This window comes from Mchenga conophoros, linkage group LG7, assembly GCF_057382185.1.
Source record: "Mchenga conophoros isolate Kocher_MC1m ecotype Shallow Benthic linkage group LG7, M_conophoros_male_GT1.1, whole genome shotgun sequence".
In the NCBI taxonomy this organism is placed as follows: domain Eukaryota; kingdom Metazoa; phylum Chordata; class Actinopteri; order Cichliformes; family Cichlidae; genus Mchenga; species Mchenga conophoros.
Window position 1 is genome coordinate 19,129,392 of NC_140532.1, and position 19,227 is coordinate 19,148,618.

At 40.2% G+C, this 19,227-nt stretch overlaps 1 protein-coding gene across 3 annotated transcripts in view; it reads left to right on the forward strand.

Moving 5' to 3' along the window:
* kcnq1.2 (potassium voltage-gated channel, KQT-like subfamily, member 1.2) overlaps positions 1-19,227 on the forward strand; it is a 177,087-nt gene that overhangs the window by 23,782 nt on the left and 134,078 nt on the right. For all 3 annotated transcript variants that reach the window (XM_085282744.1, XM_085282747.1, XM_085282745.1), the window contains 8 exons: positions 1,954-2,094; positions 4,263-4,373; positions 4,688-4,783; positions 5,914-6,036; positions 7,735-7,900; positions 11,303-11,329; positions 12,882-12,935; positions 13,526-13,643. In XM_085282744.1, the coding sequence (XP_085138870.1) occupies positions 1,954-2,094; positions 4,263-4,373; positions 4,688-4,783; positions 5,914-6,036; positions 7,735-7,900; positions 11,303-11,329; positions 12,882-12,935; positions 13,526-13,643 (836 nt within the window). The remainder of the gene's footprint in view (positions 1-1,953; positions 2,095-4,262; positions 4,374-4,687; positions 4,784-5,913; positions 6,037-7,734; positions 7,901-11,302; positions 11,330-12,881; positions 12,936-13,525; positions 13,644-19,227) is intronic.

The window sequence follows — 19,227 nt, forward strand, 5'->3', positions numbered from 1 at the left end:
CTCAAAAAGCTATGGCAAAAACCAGGTACATTTAAATGATCATTTTTGTACATCAAGTACAGATCAGGTTCAGTCCTGTATAGTCACAGGCAACAGTTCCTGGTGAGTTAATTTAAGGTCGTTCGCTGAGCTGAGCACGTATATATAGCCCAGTATAGGTTGTGCTATGGCATGGTACTTGATGGGCTGACTTTTATTAAAAAAAAAAAAGCCAAGCTGACAGTTGCAAAAGAAATTAGTACATTTTCCATTAGTCATTATCCAGTCATATTTGAAGGAAAACCATAGCAGTGACGTTTAGACCTGCTGAAAACCAAATACAGTCCCGATCAAAAGTTTAAGAACACTTGAAAGTGCAAAAAAATCACATTTTGCTTGGTTAGATCTTAACAAGGTTCCAAGTAGAGCTTCAACATGCAACAAGAAGAAAAAAGAGTGAGACAAGATGTTATTTTGAGCGCGCATTTTATTGAAAACAATGCTTAAATTGAAACAGGCTGTTTTACAGCTGATCAAAAGTTTAGGACCACACCTCCAGAAAGACCTGTACACCCCCTGAAACAGAAATCAAAATTCCAAACATGAACTTGTATATTGACATGGAAATTGTAAATATATAAGTAAAAATATAGCATTCTAACTATTATTTTTTTCTTATACAAAATTCAATCAAGATGAGATAAATTACAAATATCGACTCACTAAAATAATTTTAGCAGGAATAAAACTTAATAAAAGTGAACACCAACATATGCAATTTAAGTTTAATAAAAACTGCTGTAAGATCACAAACAAACAGAATCACATATTCTAGTATTTCTAGTCTGAAGATGTCTATAAATGGGTTAAATTGCTCAGTGGATGATTTATGAGTTTGTGTCAAAATTCGATATAAAATTCATTACTCTTACTATATATAATAGGTCTTTTCTTTTAGAATTAGCACAAATACACTACATGCATCTGGTGCATGTGTAAAAATCGACTTGCCATCACTTGCTAGTTTAAGGTGAACAAGGCATATGATCGCATATGATGCCACCATTTTTTGCCATACATTTCCCTAGTTTCTAGAAATCCAACACAAACAAAACATGTATCTCAACATTTAGAGAAACTTTTGAATAATGTCACCATCTGTCACATAACCTGATCTTTGGTGATTAATGAGAAGTCCATGTGGTTCTACAACTTCACAATGACTCACAGGGAGGTCAATTTTGATGTTTATTTAAGTCACAAGTTGCTCCTTGGCCAATAAAAGGTTAACTAATACCCCATACATTGTTTGTCATATGTGGTGACTTGGAAGCCTTTAAAATCTGTAACTAATGGGGACACACCTCCACTTCTGGCCGTTGCATAATAATTGAAACATGAATCGTATATATGTACAACTTACCACATATACTTGAGCCACCTATCATGACAGCTTAGTTTTAGGGAGGATTGAATTGAAGATTGTATTTGATCTCTTCAGAGAATGAGGTGCACTATGTACATGATCCACTCTATTATTTCTTTAGCGAAGCCTGTGAGCAGAAAATGGCAATTCTCTCATCTCATAGTGAGACGTGAAACTGATCTCTTTATGTATGCCGAAAAGACCCAAAAACTCATTTGGGGTAAACTAGCCTGACATGTTTAGGCTGACTTGCTTATGTCGGCCAGCAGCAGTTCTGTGACTCACTGGTCATTGTGAAACACTGATGTCTTTTGAAAGTGACGGAGCCAGATCGTTAGAATACATTTAATGTGATGCCGTAAAAAAAGCATATCTTAAACCTTTTTGCAGCCCAGAATTTAGCTTTGACACTCACAAGGATCTCCAGCTATATGTGGAGTCAAAACCTGCCTCGAGGCACAATCAGAGTCGAGTTCTGGATACCATGGTAAGTCTTCCATATTAGATTTTCATAGTCTGATCTTTGGTCAAATGTTGTTTTATTTCAGGAGCTGATTACCACCTTGTACATTGGCTTTTTGGGCCTGATCTTTTCCTCCTACTTTGTCTACCTGGCGGAGAAAGATGCTGTAGATGAGGAGGGCAAAACGGGCTTCTCCAGCTACGCCGATGCCCTCTGGTGGGGTGTGGTAAGGCAACTAAAAGAGAAGACAAATACTTTGTACAAAAGAAAGTCCCTCACTGATGCTGGGCATATATCCTTGTGCCCTTTTTAAAATATTGTTCAAAATGCATATATTAGTGGGATCCTTGAATGCCACATGAATTTGCAAATTTCGCTTGCAAATTTAAAAGGCTACAAAACATGCACGTCAAATGAGATTCTTCTCAATAAAGAGCTGAAACCAATTATCTGTACAATGCCCACTCGAGTCCTAGCTGGGAAACGGAGATGGCTGACCACCCTGGGTGGACTTATTATTTCTCCCCCTTGTGTTTTTATTCTCCTCATTGGATAGCATGCATGTGTTGCTGTAACACTTGACACAGAGACAGGTGTGTTTATGTTTTTCGTGCGTGGAGCTGGATTTGCCCATTCTCCTCTGTGTGGAGGCTCAGCTTTCCAGAGCAGTTAATTAAACATTTGAATTGAAAGCGCAGAGTAATGAGAAACCTATGGCAGCCTTGTGCAGGGGATCAGTATGCCACAAAGAGACGGGTAATAAACCATTCACCTCTGGGATCTTTGACTCAAAGAACTTTTAGAGCACCAACATAAAGTGTCAGTTCCCTTAATTAAAACTTTAATTGCGGGATTGCTACCTTTATGTAACGAGGGTTAGAGCGGTCACGCCGCTTCTAACTGCTTCGTGGAAGCGGTTATTTGTGTTGCTTTGTTCACAATGCAAAAAAAGGAGAAAAGAAAAGAATTGCGCTCGAGGATTTGCACCTTTTTTGTGTTCCCGAGACTGTAAACTCGAGTGTAACGATTTCTTTTCTCACCAGTTTAGTAAGCTTTTGCTCAGCTCTTGTGCATGCGTCTGCTGAAATGCGATTGCACTGATTGGAGCTAAGCTCTCGCTCTCACGGAGTATTCCTTCGCTTGGCATGATTTTCACATTCGGATGTGCAGGTGCACGGCGCAGCTGGAGGACAAGCCAATGCCATGATTCATATCCCCTTCTCTACCTCCCTCCCTCACCTTCTCTGTTCTTTGTCTTTTTTTTCAGTTGATGGTTAGGTAATGGGGCTTTTATTCAAAGAGCGACTTTGCCAATCTCACTGGCGATAAAAAGGCAAACTGGCATGTTTGTAGATACAGGAATGGTGCACATGTAGAAATAACTGGGTGTGATCACACATATAGAATGCACACAACCTTTCACGTAAGCCTGTATGAGTGATAGGTCTGGGACCTTTTTGTAGGCACGATGTGGTTCTTGCCCCTAAACCCTACATACTGAATGAAATGGGTGTTTTTGAGCAGACCAGTCCACTCTGATGTCAGGAGGACATTGTTTAGTCATCGGATTTGTGGATGAGGGATTAAATCCCCCACCACTCCACTCACTCCCAACATACACCCACCCTCCCTTCCCACCTCTGCTCCTTCTTCTTTTTCTTTTTTCTTTGGCTCTCAAAGCTCTTTAAAGAATCTCACCTTACATCAGCCTCTTTGTATTAGTGCTCAGCGGCAGCTCACGCGCCGATACCCCGCAGGCACTCACAGTAAGCTAAAGTGTGTACTGAATGTGTCACAATTGGCTCTGCTTTCAGAATGGGTGTACATGCAAATGCAAGAGGTATTTGTTTTTCCTCCTCACCCTAGCAAATTCCTACACTCACTGGGGATTAGTGGTTGGGAATCTTATTCCCTTTGAGGAGCAAGAGCCTCAAATGCCCCAGCCATCGCTGACAGTGGTGGAGCAAATCCAGGTCGGCTGATGAACTTTTTCTTTATCGTCTAATTCCCCTTATAGACTGCAGGGGTAAAGCCTCGAGGGCTCCTCATTGACTGACATTTTCATTACACTGGCAGTTTATTAAAAAAAAAAGAGTGTGATCTTTAATGTTGAAATAGGAATTCAGTACAAATCTACAAAGAAAAACCCCCAAAGCTATTGAATTAAAAGCGTTGACAGTTATTCTTTAACCCTGACACCTCGAAACACTGTAATTACACTGCATAAGATGTGATATCATTTATTACACTCTTTGTTTCTTGCCTCATCTGTGAAGGGCTTTGGTCACTGTGTGATTTTTATTTTTATTTTTTTCTTAGAATAGAGCTATCATATGCAAGTGTACGTACACTTTATATATCATAAGAGGCACCTCATCCACTCTTTGTCTTTAGGTCACCGTCACCACAATCGGCTATGGAGACAAAATTCCTCAAACCTGGATAGGAAAGGCCATCGCCTCCTGCTTCAGTGTCTTCGCTATCTCCTTCTTCGCTCTACCTGCTGTAAATAAAGTTTTCAGTTTAATTCATATGAAATCCACGAGTTCAGCTTTAAGGAGATCATTTTTTTAATGTTTCATTTATACCAAACCTTATTACAACATGTTCGGATCAAGCTTGCTCTTTTTCAGTTTATTCACTCTTGTCTTTGATGTGTCATTGAAGACTATATACTGAGCAAACCTAATGATAAAAAATGTATTATTTATTCTGGGAGATTTTGTATATACTTTCCTTAATTCTACAGTAAAAGTTCACTTTTTCATATTCTTGCAGTCTGGACAGTAAAAAAGTAAAATGTATTTCTCTTTGATCAGGGTATCCTGGGTTCAGGTTTTGCCCTGAAAGTCCAACAGAAGCAGAGGCAGAAACACTTCAATAGACAGATCCCTGCTGCAGTTGCCCTTATCCAGGTAAATCCCGAACTCCCAGTGTTAGAAATGCATTTTTCATTGGTAAAAAACAAAAACAAACAAACACTGGAAAGCACTGAATGTATCAGTGTTTGTGCAGAATATTTGCAGGGTCTTTATCTTACGATATAAAGCGTCTTAAGGCGACTGTTGTTATGATGTCATGCTATACAAATAAAATTGAAACTGAATTGAGAATGTTTTGATTACGCTTCTAATAAATCAAGCTTTTCTTTAAGTTGCCTGGGCAACACGTATGCTGACAGGTTATTGCAGGAGCCTGGGTTTGATGCCACATCGGGTTGTTTCCTCCATGTGGTTTCTTTGTTCTCTTTCCCGCCTTTCCTGTTGTAAAAAGAAAAAGGATAAATGCCCCCAGAAGCAATTTTGAAATGATCATATGTTTTATGCTATAAAGCAAAAATTAATTTATATGATTAAAGAATGATAAAATAATCAGTACACATACTCAAGTTTTAATAATCAAATCATTACAAACTGGGTCAGATACAGTAATTTAGTGGAAGACAAATGTCCTCTGTGCCTGGCATAAATAGATGAAATTAAATATACACTCCTTTAAATTTAAGTCCTGATATCATTAATAAAAACAGCATAAAGGAAAGTAACATTGTTCAGTTAAAGCTTATTCACAATAGATGCCAGTTAGCTTCAGTCGAGGCCTTTGCTAGCACTGCAAAGGCCCGCTGGCCTGTCCAGGGTGGAACCTGCCCAACTGGCAGCTGTGGGATGAATCTCCACGAGCCTCTACAGCCAGATTTCTTAAACTGCACAGGACAACAGGCCAGTGGTGGCCTTGGATAAAACTTAGTGAGGCCAACATTACAAACACTAAAAAGTAAAGACTAAACATGTTACAAATAGTGACTGAAGTGACCTTTAAAAAAAAAGTGTACATTTTTGCTGAATAGAATAAGGCAAGTATAGCTAATGAAGGATTTATAGCTGAGGTGTTCGCATAACCTTTAAATTAATTTCAGACCATATCATCATAACTATAATGGAGAGTTTTCCATCCACAGGCTGGGGTGTTTTAAATGTAATTCAGTTTTACAGAAATATTTCACTGACCAACGCGTCTGTGGTTTGTCCTGTATTGCCTTTCTTAGACACTGTGGAGGTGCTATGCAGCGGAGAAACCAAACGGCTCTGCAGCTACGTGGAAAATGTACGTCCTGACTCCAGAGGGCGTTGCTGCCGCAGAATCTGACAGAAGGAAACGGAACTTTTCGGTAATCGCTTACCTTTACTGAAGCCAAAGCTGTTGAATAGTTATGTAGATTTTTCCGTTGTGATTGATTTGCTTTTCTCAAAAGGCATTTAAGGCAAGCCTTTAAACGCTAAGCATGTCTTTGTGGGGGGAAAAGGTACCAGTCTTGTGATGTCCTGCTTTGAATCCAGCCTGACCTTTTCCCCCCGCATCTGAATCCTTTTCTTTCTTATCAATTGCGTATTGTGTCTCTTGACTTTGATCTATACAAAACAGGCTGCGAACCCCACCCTGAAAATATCGTGACGGTGTGTTTGATCATTCCCGTGTGGCGTTGTCTGACTTTGGAATTCTGATAAGAATTTTTAAAGTTTCTCAAAAATTAGATTTTTTTTTTTTGACATAACAATTTAACCCTTTGAACTCAAAATGCCAGCATATGGACTGTACTTGCTGACAGTGCAGTTGGAAAAAGCCGTTAGACTGCGATACCCTGATTTGCATACGTGTGGCCCACACTCCATTGTCTCCTTGTGTAGTTCACCTTCTGCAACAATATTAGCTATATTGCTCCAAAAGCCGTACAGAATAAAAGGGGAGGCCAAGTTCCCACAAACAAACACACACATGTAAGGACACAATGCGCACAAAACACAAATACACACAGACACACACACAACAGCCCCTTTTCCCCTTAAAGGCCTGACTCCACCAGGATGACTCGAGGCCTTTGTCTCTCCTGGACAAAGACTCAGTCAGTTGAGATGATGTCACCACCGCCTTTCTCGTGGGAGTAAACCTTTGTCTAGTAGAACAACAACAAAAAAATCTTTGTGTAGCATTGAACCCACATGCATTCGGGAGAATGAAGGCTTCTTCCGCTCTTTTCTGTTGCAGCATGTGACTTTCTTCTCTGTCTTTCCTCCCTCTCCCCTTTCTCTCTTTCGAGATCCCTGCTTTTTTTTCTCCATCTCCCTGTTGAGCACATTTTATTTTGCTCTTTTCCTTTTTCATCCCGGCTCTTCCTGTCTCCTCTCTCTGAGAATTTTTACCTTTCTGTTTTTTGTTGTTGTTTTTTCGCTTCCTTGCTAACAGTTTTTTCCCCTCTCACTCTCCTTCCCGTGTCCGTTACTTTAGATTTCTATATCTCAACCCTGCTGTTAGCTGCACATTCTCTTTACGGTTTGTCTTTTTTTCTCTTTAGTCTTTCAACACCCAACAAAGCTTCCCGCTCTCCTAATGACTGCTTCAAACATTTGGATTCAACTGTTGGCTACTTGGGAAATGCCAAATTCTGATGCACTGAGTCCAAATAATTTAGTTTGTATAAAAGGCCATGTCAATAATGTTGATGTGGGTCAGTTGGTCTGTGGAATGGACTTGGGCACCAATTAGGTTCTCACAAACTCACTGACTCACATAAAATATAGCTCTTCACTCAACTGTGATTAAACAGGTATCACTTATCTCGTTTGTACCCAAGAATCAGTACCCAAGAAGGAATTAATTAGGGCAATGATGCATAACAACAATGGCTTAAATATAAGGCTGTGTTGATGACATTATTTCCGTGGCATTATTTTGGTCCATTGTCGAAAAAGCATTTCAGCATACAGCGTGAACCACATGTCAAAACTGTTGCAATTCTTTAAATACTTTTTAGAAATGCAGTTACCATTGTTTCTTTCTCATTTCCTGCTTGTTCTCTTCTGTCCGTCAGAAAAAGTTGAACAAGAGGAGAACGAAGTGCCGAGGAAATGGTTCTATGGGTGGTGGTTCAGAGAGAGCTGTGTCGATCCCCCAGATCACCTATGATCACATTGATGACTCTGAGGAGAAGAAGGATGTCTCGTTTTTCCGTGAAGAGCCAAGGGGAACTGTGGAAGGTAATATACTTAGAGGACCACGTTGTCTTGTGTTACTGTAATGTGCACTGACAAATTTAATTCATTTCAAATAGACATCACGGGTTATTGTCACTCCCTAATTTTTGATGTGTTAAATTTGATCTTCACTCTGTGCAGCAAGGTTTTTCTAAGAAAAATGGCTAACCTCTGTAAAATGCCTTTCTTCCAAGAAATCGGTCTAAAATCTGTGAGCTAGCCAAGATAACACGTGAAGACTCAGCGCCTCGTTTTGATTACTCTTTGATCAGACTGTCTCAGTTTTGGATCTCTTAACAGGGGAATTTTTGTTTTAAGCCTAACACCTCAGACTGCTGTTCTGAGAAGGTGTTTAGAAGAATTGCATTTAATATCTTGTGAAGCCATATTTGCTCCGCAGCCAACTTGGAATAAAGTTGAGTCATGCAGAGAACATTTGATAATGTGGATAAATACAATAATAAAGCTCTCCTTAATGCAATTTTGTTTGATGAAATGATGCGTGCTGAGAATTGCAAAGTGATTTCAGGACTTTCAAGTGGCCAAAATAACACCATGAAGACTGTTATTATTTATGATACTTATGGTAGTTTAGAGCTATTAACTGTTGGAATGGTCCAGCTTATTTTGAATAGCTGTGATAATAAATATTGTAAATAAAATGTTGCATGCAAATGAATGCAATCTGATATTGCCATGTTGCTGTTGCTCCTATGCTATCATAATGATGTTAATTCAGGGTCAGCATTACAACTAGCCAGTGATGTTGTCTGAGCGTTTAGATAACATTTAATTAACAGGTAGCCAAGAAGTTATCTAATGCTTTTATAAACAAGAAAACTAATATGAGTAACCTAAATTTCACCAACAGCAAACATAACTTGATAATATATTTATTATATTGTATAAATTAATAAATAAAACACTTAAAATGTTTACTATTTCTTCCAGAAATTAGACTTACTGGCTGGCCACAAAATTATATCACAACAATGTGATTGCTCCATTTCAATTCTGACCCTGGACCAACATTTTCATGAAGATGCAGGAACATGATGCAGGAAGACTCTACTAGCCTTAAGGTTTATGTTTATCTTAACGCTAGTAGAGTTGCCATAAAAGTAATGCACATCATGAGGACTGACTGCCGCTCAGCAGTCGTTCCTCATGATGTGCATTGCTTTTATGGCAGCATTTGTGGCCAGCTAGTAAGTAATTGCACTCTGCACGAGAAAAGAACATGTTAAATAATGTTAAATCATAACAGTCATCTCATTGTTCATAATTGTGAAGTTTTGTATTGGTAGTGCTAAAAAGTAGTGGTCATCATCATCATCATATTGTGTCTTCTAGAGCCTGTTGCTTCCAAAAGATAACAACTTGGTGCTCTCAGTTCATAAACCAAATTTCAAAATTTCATTAGGGATTATTAAATTATTCTGATTCTGATAAACTGTGACCGTTAGCTAGTTAGCGACCTAACATGTGGGTGGTTTATGCCAGGCCTGTTGTGCTTTAAAAAAAAAATCTTTATGTTGTGGTGACTTGAACAAAATTCTATTGCCAATACAAATTTTAAATTTATACAACATACGTTTAGCGTGCCGTGAAACAAACTCAAATGGAGAACGTAACATTGCATTCGCAGGGAAGAAGCTCGAAACAGTTTGGATTTATCGTAAATCTTTAAAAAAACAAAACAAAAAACCCCAAACAAAACATCTAGATGCTAACAATCACTGAATATGTAACAGTTTTTGTGTAACGTTTCGTTTAGATTTGCCTAACCGTCAAGGAGGAGATAGAGTAGATGCGTGAATATATAGATACCTGTATATGTGCTACAATCATTATAGAAGGAGGTTTATCTGAGCAGCACTAGTTTCTTTTTTTCACATAGTAAACAGGGGCTCTATCCTGATCCCTTTAGAGCCAAGATGGCTGCCAGGTGTAAGCCATATGGAAGCCATTACAGCTTCAGTGGTGATTAGAGGTCATGGTTACAAGCTCTTTACTGCTTCACTTGTCCCCCGCGCTGGCCACAGAAATTCACAGTGGGCTTAAATGGAAAAATCTTTAAAACGCCAGCTTGTCAGCAAGTTACAAGTGGGAATTTGTTGTAATGCCAGTTGCATTTTAGTAATTCCTTGGTCATACCAAAGCCATTATTATTCATTATTCACATAGTGAAAAATCTGGCCTGGCAGCACCCAGTTCATTGCAGCCCAGTTCATATCAATAGAGGCGTCTACTTTAAATGCAGGTCTACAGACACAGTTTATGATTGATAATTAGTTAAAGAGAGAAGTGGTTTAGCTTCCTGTGTTAAAAGCCAACCCCACTAAATGAACTGACCCAGACGCCAGGTTAATAAATGCACTTTATGAGTTTTTCCTGTCAAAGCACGGAATCTTAAAAGGAGCTGGAGTGACATAAACTTGACATAAAGGCGAGACCATTGCTAGAAGAACAAACTGCACAGAGGAAAACATACGTAGTTGTCTGCTTAATTAGGTGGATCTCAGATAATGAAGGAAAACATATGGCTGCACGTATGTGGGGATTAAAAGCAACCAAATCAAAGTTGATATTAAACAAGTTATTTAAGAAATTCTGTTTAGCATCCATCCACATATTTACACATAGCCAAGCAGATTTACAGGCCAGTAAGCATTTAAATGTTTTGCATACTCTGTGTAAACAATAAATAATACTAAATAGATACACATGAAAGACTGCAAGACTATGGAGTGGAAAACGGAATTGGAACAAGTTATGGATGACATAAAACCATTGAAAGAAGCCGAAGTCTGCAGCCTGCTGTCACTAATTATAACGTCTGAGTTTAAGCAGCACGGCACTGTATGATCTCTGCTTCAGATCCACCCATAAAACAGACATCTGCAATGTCAACTGTCTAAACCAGGGCTGTTTTATTGTTTTAACCGACACTCTTTCAACTTGGCACCGGGCTGGATTTCTTAAAAATAATTTACCCGCAGTCATTCAGTAGTTGCTAAGAAATGTCACCAATCACTGAGGCGTCTTGATGATCCTAAGTGAAAACAGTGTTGAAAGAACTGTGTATACACGCATTAACATTTACAGCACTGAAGAACTTAAATTATAAATTTATACTCATGCTTTCTGGAAAGTTGGTCAATTTCACTTTGATGGTTTATTGCTGTTGCCGCTATGGGGGTATCTCTTCCCACAAGTGAAATGCTTAGCAGCAGGAACTAAATTTACAGGGTAACATTGCCTTCTAGTAATAATGCACATTTGCAGCTGTATCTGGCTTACTTTTAACACAAGTTACTCATTTTTCATGAAAGGAAAAGATGAAGGTGTGAAAAATAGTTGAAAACATAGTCAGATTGTGCATTTTCTTGTTGTTTTTTATAGGAATCACCAGGATGCTCAGGCAATCAGGTGAGTATACCACCAGATCATTTCATCTCATATGTCATAATGTCTACAAAGTGCTTTAAGCAAGCTGGTTCAGTGGTTGATGCCACTATATCTGAAGTTTCCGTTGTGTAATCTTTTACATTACAGTGCTGAATTAAAAAAAAAGGTCACACTATGTTCATTATTTCTTTAGAAACCAACCAAAAAAAAACTGAGCACATGCAATAAATATCACTGCACTGTAACCAGTAGCACCTTTCACCGGCTAAATAGTGCTTTTTCTTCCACTCGCCTGTGTTAATCATTAGCTAGCCTGTCTATGTAATGTGGCCCAGACAGTATTTTAATTAGACTTGCTGGCTGGCTGAGCCTTTGTGCTCAGCTAGACCAAACCAGAGCCAAGCAGAGAGACTGGGCCCGTGTTGACCCGCCTGTTTTCTTTACTGGGTGCCCTGCCAACATCATGGGCGAGGAACGGGGCTGGACAGGGGCCTTGGGGACCGTGGGGACCCAGACTGGGACGCTGAAAAGCGGCAGGGAGGGAGCGGGGTTGTGGAGTTGATAAGCTACCATTGTGGAGCTCTAGTGGTTAGAACTAAACTGGTCATTGTTTGATTTAGTCAGTGTCCAGCTTATCGCTCCACTTATCTGTCTGGCCCCACCCGAGTCCCCGTCTGTGAGAATCTCTCTATGGATCGGCTGCACTTTTCACCCTGTTTCTATTGCAATCTAGTTTCTGCACTCCGCTCTCCCTTTCTCCTTTTCCTGTGGACCACGGCCTTCACCGAAAACATTCAGAATGACGGAGCAGATTAACCAGATTGTGAATAAACCCCTGTCTTGTTTTCATGGCCAATAAGCCCGTTAATGTCTTCTTCAGTGATGTGAAGTTGCTGTTAAAAGTGGCTCTGGGTAGAATCTATTCCTCTCACTTCTCTCCACTCCCTCTCTCTGGCTATCTCTGCTTCCACGTCGGACAATGTCAAACAAACTCGATGATGGAACACAAGAGAGGTTGAATGCCTTTTGCTTGAATTGGAATGGTCATTCTGTTCTTGGACGAAGATTTGCCTCTCCATTCTTTATCACAATAGAGGCTCGGTGGTTTGGAGGAGAGGCACGTCAAACTCTGCTGACAGCCTGACTGCAGGTCAAGACCCTGCTACACATGATGTTCTGTGCTGTTGTTTTTGCCTGCACCAGCAGCCAGCTGGCTAGACTGCTGAAACAGAGTACTGCAATTTCAGCTTCTCGTTATGTTGTTTCTCTTATACATTTTCTTTTCCTACTAGCTGGTCTGTGACAATTATTTCAAACAAATTGCAACATGTTTGATTGATTTATTGAACCTGTATTAATACTGTACACTCTCACAAAAAGTGTTTTTGCATCCTTTTCTAAAGTTCATTCAGAACTGCAACGCCTTTGCTGTACTGTAGCAAGTATGCTCTTGAAATGCCATTAAATGCATGATGAGTGTGTTTATTTCTTATATTCTCAAGTCTCATTTTTACCCCCTTTCTTCTGTTTTTCTCCCTTCCCCTTCTGGTTTAATAAATTTTCATGGCTTCAGGCCCTCCTCAACATTCTTGGTCATCTTTCACTCTGAGCTGTCCTGGCTCTCCAGGTACCTTTCAGTTTTTTCAGTTTTCTCACCCCTTCGTATCTCTGCCTTAAATCATCTCACAATGCTGTGCGTCTCATATTGTAATGAAATCTGACAATGAAATCTTACATCATACATTTTCCGATCAACCCACGAGGTACTTTTATTACTGTGTGACTGTGTGACGCATACTAGAACTCACAGACATCTTCACACTCTACAGCCACTCACAACTTTAAAACCTTTAAAAAAAAAACACCTTTTCACTCGACCCATTTAAAAACATCCCTTTTGTATTAGTTAACTGTATATAAAATTGTATCTGGAAATGTAGTTGCTGTCCTATCACACTCCCCTAACCCCTACCTGGTCATGGCAGATGGCTCCGCCCCTCCCTGAGCCTGGTTCTGCTGGAGGTTTCTTCCTGTTAAAAGGGAGTTTTTCCTTCCCACTGACACCAAGTGCTTGCTCATAGGTGGTTGTCTGATTCTTTTCTCTCTATTTTTCTGGATATAAAGCACCTTGAGTCGTATTTTGTTGGATTTTGTACTATAGAAATAAAACTGAAATGAATTAAATTGAATTGAAATGTTATATTTCTGTCGTTGCAGTGAAGAGGAGTCCTAATAACTGCACGTCCATCGATATCTCCCGAGCCAACAGCTTAACCGATGAGCTAGACGACATGAGCGAGGATATTCCACTGCCTGTGGTAACTGACAAAACTCAGTAAGTCCCAGAGAGCTTCGCCTCCTTCTTTTCTTAAGGCCCCATTTTCTTCTCATCCATCACCCAGCTCTGACCTTTATTCACTGATCTATATTATACTGATTTTCCTACTGGTCATTCAGCTGAAAGGCCTTTTGTCAAAACAGAGAGCCCCTCTAGCTGCTTTCTAAATGTATTTGTTTTTTCCCAACTCCCTTGAGGGTTAAAGAGACTCAACGGCCATATCAGGTACGTAGTGGTGTAAAGAGGATTATCCCTTTAGTCTTGTGAGAAATGTCAAAGAGATCCTTCTCAGCTGATTACATAACACGTTATGGAGCAGCTGGCTTGTCGTCACATGCCCTCAGCAGAAGAGAATTCACTGATGTTGTTTGCTGGTCCAATGTGTGTTCAAGTGTTCAAAAGCGGGAAGGTTTTGCACAGATATATCAGTAGGGTGTGTTCTAAATAAGTCTTAAATAAGTGAAGCATCATTACCTCCAGATTGGTGTTTACCTGCTGCATTGAGAAGTAATACAGAGTCCCTAAAGACTAAACTCTGGAGGCTGGAGGCTTAAAAGATTATGGGCGGTAAAAAGGTTGATTCCTACTTTAACCTCCTAGGACCCTGCGTCCACATATGTGGATATCACATTTTGGGTTATTTAGACCAAAATACTCAATTTTGCTCTACAAGGGCCTGATATCCGCTTACTAGGACATTATACTGCTACTGTTCTATTGAAAATTTAAACTAATATCCTCATATGTGGCTCTCATTTTTCTTAGAAACAAAAAATAGGTAAAAAACAAACAAATCTGGTAGTTCTTTGTTTTTACATTCGTCAGGTCCCAATCAGCCCAAATATCAAAGAGAAATTGAAAATGCATGCCGTGGAAGTGTTCGGGTCGTAGGAGGCTAAATATGTAGACAGGCCAAAGTGTGCATTTCTCAAAGTGATCGCCAGCATTTTTTAATGCAGAATTAAGAGCTTGTGTACTGTAAACATGTAGTAATTTTAATTGTACTGCACTGAGGCACTTGTATGGTTTTGTCCTTGGAGTGAAAACCCCCCCAGCTTCAAGTGTCTTAGGGCGTTTTCACACCTACAGTTTATTAACTGTGGTCCAAATCAGTTGATGATTTGAGTTGTCGAGTTGTAGCGTCCTCCTGCTGTTTGGTTTCTTTTCACAGAGAAAACACCAAGTGAACCAAAATGTGACAATCTCACCATGCAAGAACTTTCATTGGGTGTTTTGGCCAACTAAAGTAAGTACAGGAAGAAGGTGCTGTGTTCTGCATCAAGTGGAAAATGTAGAGAATTTACTCCTGGCTACAGGAAGGCGATTGGCTCAGATTTTCACTGTACACCTGGTAGTTGGGTTGAAACTAAATCCCAATCTCAACATAAAGGAACTCTGGAGTTCATTTGGAACCGGACCGCCTCAAAAGGGTGTTGGCGAGGTTGCTTTGCTCCTTACACAAGTGCTGTTGCCCTTTTTACATCTGCACAAACAAACCACATCATGGTTGGAAAATGAAGTTCCATCTAATGAACTAAATACCTCAGATGTGAAAATGCTCTAAGTAAGGTGTTGGACAACCATGTGTCACAAGAACAGCTTCACTGACTGTTGGCAGTGATTTTCCAAGTCTCTGATTTGTAGTTTGAAGGTGTTGGTGGAGAGTGTTGTCATCCAGAATCTGCTGTTAAGTGTTCAAATTGGTTGAGATGGTGATGGGTTAGTGGTGTTATTGATATTCTGGAAGAAACCGGAATAAGTTCTGAATAGGCGTTCTTCAGTCTGCTATGGCTCTGCGAAACACATCCATCACTCACTGCCATATCTGGCTTGCCTGCTTTTTTTGTTCTCCTTTCTCTGCTCTCTGGAAACCTAAAAGCTTTGTGCACTTCTGTAGATGGAAACCATACAACAATATCCATCAAGTTCTAATTCGAGTTCAGCATATCTGAGACGTAATAAAATCCGCTTCACCCACAGTTGAAGCCAATTCTGGTTCTTAATTGAACTTTAACAAAACCAATTTCAATAGCAAGTGACAGGCTGAGTGCTAACTACAGATACCATATTAATTAACTGTTAAAATGACGCACTCTGAATCCAAAGAGCTTTTACAGAAGTGTTCAGGTGTATGTTTAAAAAACAAAAACGAATATGCAAAGAAACTTTATTTATAACTTACATGAACTTAATCTTTCCTGTTTTTTTGCAATTATCTATTGTAACACATAGGGAACATTATGGTATACTACAACATTATTAGCCTCACTATAAAATTTCAAGTTTGTGTCAAAACATTTTAAAGGTACTTGATGATGTGTTTTAACTTTGTAATGCTCAAAACTTGTAAAATCAAGTTAAAACTGAGGGTTTTCTTCCAATTTACACACAGTAGAAAAACGTGAATGAGGGTTTAAGCTGTCACTTGAGAAAGCATCATGCTGAAAACAAAACAAATCTCGTTAGACTTGAGAAAAAGAATTGCTGACAAAGGAGGAGGTAGATATATAAAGTTATCACGTTGTTTCCAAGTGAAATTCAAAGAGAGCAACACAGCCTGGCAGAGGCAGCAAGCAAAATATTTCAAAGATTGTAAAGAAATCTAGTGAGAAATGTGTCTAAAGACTCTGGAACAACTGCTAGTGACTTATCTAAGTCAGAAATTGGAGTCTCAAAGAAGGCAAAATGATGACTCCGCGGGGGTCTAAGTGTTAATCGCTAGAATCCTGCACAGGAATGGACTGAGACCAAGAAAAACTCAAGAAGCACAGACACCTTTAAGCCACACTGAAGTATGCTGAGGACAACCTGGACTGGAAGTGCATCCTTTGATCAGATGACACAAAACTAGAGCTCTTTGGCCACAGAGACGCTGCTTATGTTTGGAGAAAGAAGGGAAAGGCCTACAACCACAAGAACTCCATCCCCACAGTGAAACAGTGCTGGGAATATTAAGCCGTGGGGACACTTCAGTATGTCTGGAACTAGGAATCTCAACAAGGTAGAAGGAATAATGAGGACAGAAGGTTGTGTGAAGACTTTATAAGAAAACCTCAAGCAGCAAAACTCAGTCTGAGTCATCGCTTTGTTTTCCAACACCACCACGACAACTCAAAACATACGTCGCTCCTGGTGATGAACCACCTCCAGTAGTTCAATGCGAAAGTTATTCTGGATGTTTTTCAGAAATAGTTGAATTTACTTTGCACACAGAAACTAAATTAAGCATCCCAATAGCCAAACTAGTATGTTTGTAAAAGCTTTGTTAAAAACCTCTTGCTCTATTTAACTGCACTTGGGAAATACTTAAATGAATCTGATAAAAATCTGGACTTCCTTAGTGACAGCTATGTTTATCTGCGTCTGTTTATCTTCCACATGCTCTTTTTTTTTTTGCCTTACGTGTGTTTGTGCGTGACAGTTTGCGTGTGGGTGTGAGACCCTTTGAGTGTGTGAGAGTGAGCTCCAGAGACGGACAGTAATTTGTTTTCATTTGTATCCATCTCTGCTGTGCCCATAACTTTCAGCTGTAACAGCCAAGCTCATATTTGGGCCTTGCTGGGCACTCCCATAGCAGCGGGTTTGTTTTGCCCCTGGTGTCACGCCACCAAGGACAGCACTGTCATTTGCCATCCTTATCTGGATTTCTGCAGCTACTAGATCCACCCTTTCTGCCCTGGGCGAATTGCGTGCGCCCACGCTATATCAGTTTTCTGTTACTTTATATTCTGAAATGTTTTGGACTTCCTTCCACAGCTTCCAGCTGTAATGTGAGTTTGACTCTTTCTGTAGTGACGGTTGCCACTTGTTCATTCATTCTACATTTCTGGTATCTCTATCGCTTTAATTCTTCAGCGACAGCAGCGGCTGGAACATTCCACTGTTTGTTTGGCTTCACTAAAGCAGACTACCCCCAAAATGTGCATGCATGTATGTTTATTCACATGTGAGAGAGAGAGAGAGAGAGAGAGAGAGAGAGAGAGAGAGAGAGACATCAATACAGCTGGCTGTGATGTCTCTGGGCTTCTGAAGAGGAAGTGGTGCGGGGCAGCGTCCGCACGCAATCATGTCTTTGTTCCTCTGAACCCCAGACATGCACAAGCTCACTGTTGTTACGTCACTGCTGTTTGCCCTGTTTGTTTCAAAGCGTCTCACTGTGATTCTTTTATAGGTTGCATGAAATAAGTTTTTTTTTTTTTTGTTAAAAGGAACACAAAGTGAAGAAACGCAGACATTAAATGCACTTGTTTCACAGTCATCACTCTTCCTTTTTTTTAAAAACATGTCCTTTGCTCTTTGTTTACCTATCCTCCTGCAAATGAGACTTGGTTTTGGTACGATTCAAGCAAACACTTGTTTCCGTGGATTGTGTACACGCATGTGAGAACCTAGTGGCTTAGTGGTTTTGATGTGATGTGCTGTGTGTGTACTCACGTACTGTCGCGCACTCTGATTTTGTAAATTTGTGAGATTTAGTGGTTGGCTGTTTAATGAAATCATAACAAACCCCAGCAGGGCTGCTGATCCTAAACCCAACCCCGCAGCAGATTGACATTTACCCTCTTGGAGAATGAGTAAATGTTTCCAAGTACACTTCTTAGCCCCTAAACAGAGGAAGGCCTTGTTTAGCTGATTGCAGTGATTGTGTCCTCTCTCCCCCTGGTTTCTGCTCTAATTTACTTGTTTCTTTCTGTTCTCCTTGACTCTTTCCAGCCTCTCCGTGTACCCAATAACTCCCCTAGTTGCAGTGCCAGATCTAGAATCTGTGTCGTCTTGTGACCTGAGGCTGTCACCCCTTTTCCCTTCCGGGTGTGGCCTCCTACTCCTTTCAGACCTGTAAAAGTCAGCATGGGCCACCTGCAGGCAGATCTTAATTAGTTCCTCTCTCACAAACTAAGACGAGAGAAACAATGCCACTGCAGCACCACAGGAGGGTTTGAAGGCACAGATGCACATGCATCACGGCCTGCTCTCTTCAAGTAGGGGCCTCTCGCTCCTTAGGAACCAGCGTCTTTTGTGCAGCTCTCCGAACAAATTGACTTTTTGTCCGTGTGGCCTCAGTATCCCAGTCTTGTCTACTGTACTCTGATACTGACGGCATGATTTCCAACATATGGTACTCAGTCAAGAGGGGAAAAATCTCCAATGCATTGCTGTCTGTCTTTTTAAACACTGAGTAATGTCACTCCCCCCCCCCCCTCCCCCCTTCACCATTCTCCTCAACTGTTTGCTTCAAAACATGTGTAGGCCAGGTAGTTTTATGGGACCTTATGTAAGATTCAACAGTGAATCTAATGTTAAAATACCCAGTAAATCCTCTTAAAATTTTTTGGCCTTTCTGCCAAGTATTATAATGACAAATTAGACTAGGCGAGAGCCCTGCTTTGGGCACATGCGCGAAACACACACACGCACGCAGACAAATGACGAGGTAAGATCAGCCTCCTGCCCTGCTACAAGAAAAGCTGCCTGAGTACTGCTGCTTTATGACTAGATAGGGAAAAAAATGAGAAAGAAAAGAACTAATTGTGCCCAGCTTCTTGACTCTTTGCCAGTTTCTAGAGCCTACAAAAGACAGAAA